The following is a 4,568-nucleotide window of genomic DNA, read 5'->3' on the forward strand; positions in this document are numbered from 1 at the left end:
TATTTGTAGTACCTGTTTCATCAAATACCATAATTTGGTCAGTGCACAGAACAATTTCTCATAACAATAAGTAAACTAGAAAATTCAGAACAAAAGTGTCATAATTTCAAAATCAGTAATGCATATTTGATTTTACAACAGACTGAATACATCGTCCCTCAACAGGTAACTTAAGATGGTCATTAAGAATTTCCCAAAGATAAGAATGGAAATCATATGGAATAGTCAATTATCTGTTCATGATGTATACATTTATATTAAATTAAAATTTGCTGCAAGTTGTAAAATGAGATGATGTATTGCATTAATATTCAATTGGTTGAGGATTATTGTATAATTAAAGCATGATAAATAGCATTTATAGAAATTATTAATTGGTTGGCCAATATAAACGGTTTGTAGGCCCATGCATGCAATTCAAGGTTAAAGCAATTAATGCAAAATCAAGCTCTAAAGCTACTGGTTTGACTCAAAAAATGTGCTGTGTATAGTACTTGTTAAAATATAAAAGTAAGAGTTTGGCATTATAATTTCAAGGGTCAAAGTTTAAATCCCCTCGAACACATATGTAAAAAGGTCATTAGTATCACATTAATTAATTACTCCGTTGGTCTCATTTTAAATGTCTCACTTGCTATTTTTCACTGTCTCAAATTACTTGTTATTTTACAATATCATTACAAAGTTAATTACTTTTTTCCACCAATATACCCTTATTGATTGAATCTCAACTCATTAAACTTGCCAACTAACTGCATTTAATAAGGGTATTTGAGTAAATGAGACTCATTTTATCATTGAATTCATCAAAACTAATCATTTCTTAAGAACCGCACACAACTCAAATCAGATAATTAAAATGAGACAAAGAGAGTAATAATAAAATATAGAGTACTATGAGCCAAAGAATTTGGAGGCAGTTTTACATACCAGATGCCAGGTTGTAATGGTTGACAATCTGAATCCTTTTCGACAAAATGGTTGGGGTGTTCAATCGGGAGGCGAGGATGAGTCATCGATATTGTGTTTAGTGCTCCATCATTGTCTTGCCAGTCCTCATCCCTGCACAAACGATTACAGAACATTTGATTTATTATCAAGCTTAATCCACTTTATAATTAAGTATTGTCACAGGAAGGCGAAAACAAAATACCAAGGACCATAAGCAAAAAGTGTATACTGACTAAAAAGATTGCATTGTTTAAAAGCAAAAACTAGTATACTTGCATGGACCAAAGAACCCTACCTGTATCCTTTATAAGGGGTAGAAACATCAGAAGGATGAGTCCACTGGCTCATTTGCAATACTCTTATGAATAGCAAGGGGTGAACTCCAAGTATACTTGAAGGAACAGTGACACCCATGATCTTCCTTGTCTGCTTGGTCGCGTAGCTGAAATAGTATGTGTTTGGGAATGTACGCAGATTGAAATTGGTTTTTATAGACCCTTGAATTGTAAGATCAGGGAGGATCCAATCGCCTGATGCAAATGGACCTGCATTCCCCAACAGGCAATCGACAAGACCCCATATGCCCATCTTTCTCCATGACATGTTAAAGTGATCAAACCCAAAATTGTAGTAGTTTTTCAGCCAGGAAATGTCTAACCAATCATATAGTATCACCCCAATTCGGCATAGCTGTAGCAAGCAAATAGGCTTCAATGTTTTACCATCTTCTGGCCTGAAACAATAGAGACTAGGTTAGCACTCAAAGTTTGCTAAATGGAGATAACTCTCTGGTTTATAGCAAGATATTATTAATGTCTATATGAACAATGGGGAATTTTGGCCTTAATATTCATCAATGTTGTCAAATAGCAGCACTATAGAGTTAAAGCATACCGGAAATTTAACAAACTACTATTGTTCCACGATATGTGATTCCGCACAAAGTGTTGTCAAATAGCAGCTATAGCATAGTTATAACACTATAACGTAGCAGAATTTGAACAAACCACTAATTTCAAATATTTGCGATTGATAACACTGATTATCATGTTGCTTGCTGAAAAGCTTATAAAATTCAGTGAAGAAAGAAAGTGCATAATATGGTGAAACAACGAGCATAACCAGATAGCATTCTTAATGTACAATCCCAAATCATAATTATTGATCTTTGACCATTCCACTTTTTTCCTAGGAACTGTTGCATGCTCTCTTAACACTTCTTTTCAAGCTAAAAATATTATATTAAGAAAACTATTTAATATCAATAACTTTGTATACTTGTTCTATGTTTAAGCAGAAACAAAAGTTAATAAGAAATTAAGAACTCACTGCATGCCATCTATGTAGGTTCTTGTAGTCCCATTAAATGCTCCAGATAAGGATGTGATACTTAACACCCAGTTCTCAGAGGTGTTTTCATGTCCCTTGAATTCCTGAAGACAAATTATCAAAAACCAAAATCAATAAACACATAACTTTAGGTGAGCCTTTGTCAATCATAATTCTGAATGAACTTGGTTTTGTAATTTGATTCCCAAATGGATTTGGAAATTTCTCCTCTAAATTGATGTTTGATGTTAAAATTAGTTGTTTAAATTAACGCAGAAGTTTTCTTTCAATTCTAGCCATACCAAAGTTTGAAGGCACAGTCAATTTCCATTCAAAAGAACCAAACATATACATTAGTACCAAATCAGAAACTACCTTATATAATAAATATATGCAAGAAAACACATAACATTAGGACCACAAGACCAACCTTATCAGCAAGCATTTGTTGCAAGACACGAACAACCTGTGCTCCAGCTGAATGCCCAACAAAATGAATAGGATGATCCTCATCCCACTCAGGATAATGCCCTGCAATGTACCAAAATAACAAAACATAAGAAATTTTAATTAAAAAGAACTCAGAAGGGTAAAGTGGGAAGAAAATTGCTACAAACAACAAAAACATAACATGAAAATCTCCAAACCTTGTTCATAGGTTCTTCCAAATTGTGAATGTCCATATGTCTTGCTGTGTTCTTCGCCGTAATCAACTTGGCCTCCTTTTAAATAATAGAACAATTCTCTAGCTCTGAGAAAACAAAATTAACACAACTCTTTTAAGAATTTTTACAAACACAAAGCAAGCACAAAAAAACCATTAAGATAAAAATACCAAACTTTTAACCCTTTAATTAAGCACTAACCTATCATAGATACTTGTTAAAGATCCTAGATCAGGAACAAGAACCCTTTCATCTTTCTTCTCTGCTCCAGCAAAATATGATAAACCACCCAATCTCTGATAAATAAATAAAAAACAACATTAACAAAAAAAGTTAAAAAAATATATATATTTTTTGTAACAGAAACAAAATAATGGGTCATTATTTATTACCCCTTTGCCAAATCCAAAAATTCCATGAACCAAAACAATAGGAGGAAGATCATTATCAACTTTTGCTTCATTTTCTTTAAGAGACAAATTAGCTTTGACCTCCACAACATTATTCAAATTAGGCTTTTGAAAATATTCATTGAGAGCCTGTGATAGATCTCCAGCAACAGCTGAACTAAATATGTAAAACCCATAAAGCAAATGAACCAAGGAACTCACAAATAGTTCCACCAATTGCAAATAACTGACCCAAAATCTAAACATTTTCAAACAACAACAACAAAAAAATGAACTTTGAATATTCAATACACAAGAGCCTTCTTTTTAGCCTCTGATAAAACCCAACAACAAAAAAGAAGGCTCTTGCAGAGAAAATTAAAGGGTTAAAATCAAAAACCGTTTCAACCCTTGAAGAAGAAAGAAACCCTTGATATTTTTTTACATAAGCCAAAAAAAACTTCCTAATGAAACATGTGTATAAAGGGTGAAACTTTTGTGTTCTTGTTGTGTGATTATATACGCGCTTTTTTATGTTTTATTTTTAATTTGGTTTAAAGGGGTTTGAAATGAATATGGTGTTTTGTTTTTCCCACATTTTCTACGTTTCGTTTCTACCTCATAATCACATTGGCCAATCACAATCACAGAGTCTTTGACATCTGTCTATCCTTTATTTGTCCTTGCGGATGAGAATCCCAGAACACTTTTTAACTACTTTATTTTTTTTATTTCAATTAAAATAATAAATAAATAATATACAAATCATATATAAATAATATAATAACTCTAAATTCAATTACTTTACTTAACAATTCACTACCTACATTAACTTTAAAATTTTATGTGAACTTATCTGGTCAATAATTATTAAAAAGAAATTAATAAAATAATTATTTTGTTTTTTAATCATTATATTTTTTAACATTTATGAAAAAATTGTAATCCACACTTATTTTAAACAAAAGTATTAAATTCATAATTTTCTTAAAGTTTGTTAGGTTTTATGTTAAGAATAGTACAAAAACAACACTTACCGAAATGCAAATAAATTTATTTTTCTATTTTAAAACGAATTAAATAGTTATTTTCAAAATACAATTATAATATAAATTTATATGACAATATTGTAAATTTTATTTATATATATCGTTAATTTAAATAATTTTATACTATTAATTAATTACAGTCGTTAAATAATTATTAATATTTAATTTTTATTATTATTGATTAT

The 4,568-nt window shown here is 30.7% G+C and overlaps 1 protein-coding gene across 1 annotated transcript in view; it reads right to left on the minus strand.

Moving 5' to 3' along the window:
- The window catches only part of LOC101489565 (uncharacterized), a 4,273-nt gene extending 452 nt beyond the window's left edge, over positions 1-3,821 (minus strand). The window contains exons 1-7 of the mRNA XM_012712750.3: positions 3,338-3,821; positions 3,147-3,241; positions 2,928-3,031; positions 2,711-2,811; positions 2,281-2,384; positions 1,247-1,684; positions 896-1,062 (exon numbers count right to left, since the gene is read on the minus strand). Of these exons, the coding sequence (XP_012568204.1) occupies positions 896-1,062; positions 1,247-1,684; positions 2,281-2,384; positions 2,711-2,811; positions 2,928-3,031; positions 3,147-3,241; positions 3,338-3,601 (1,273 nt within the window). The 5' untranslated portion in view covers positions 3,602-3,821. The remainder of the gene's footprint in view (positions 1-895; positions 1,063-1,246; positions 1,685-2,280; positions 2,385-2,710; positions 2,812-2,927; positions 3,032-3,146; positions 3,242-3,337) is intronic.
- Positions 3,822-4,568: the final 747 nt, after the last annotated feature.

Source organism: Cicer arietinum, chromosome 8, assembly GCF_000331145.2.
Source record: "Cicer arietinum cultivar CDC Frontier isolate Library 1 chromosome 8, Cicar.CDCFrontier_v2.0, whole genome shotgun sequence".
Classification (NCBI taxonomy): Eukaryota; Viridiplantae; Streptophyta; class Magnoliopsida; order Fabales; family Fabaceae; genus Cicer; species Cicer arietinum.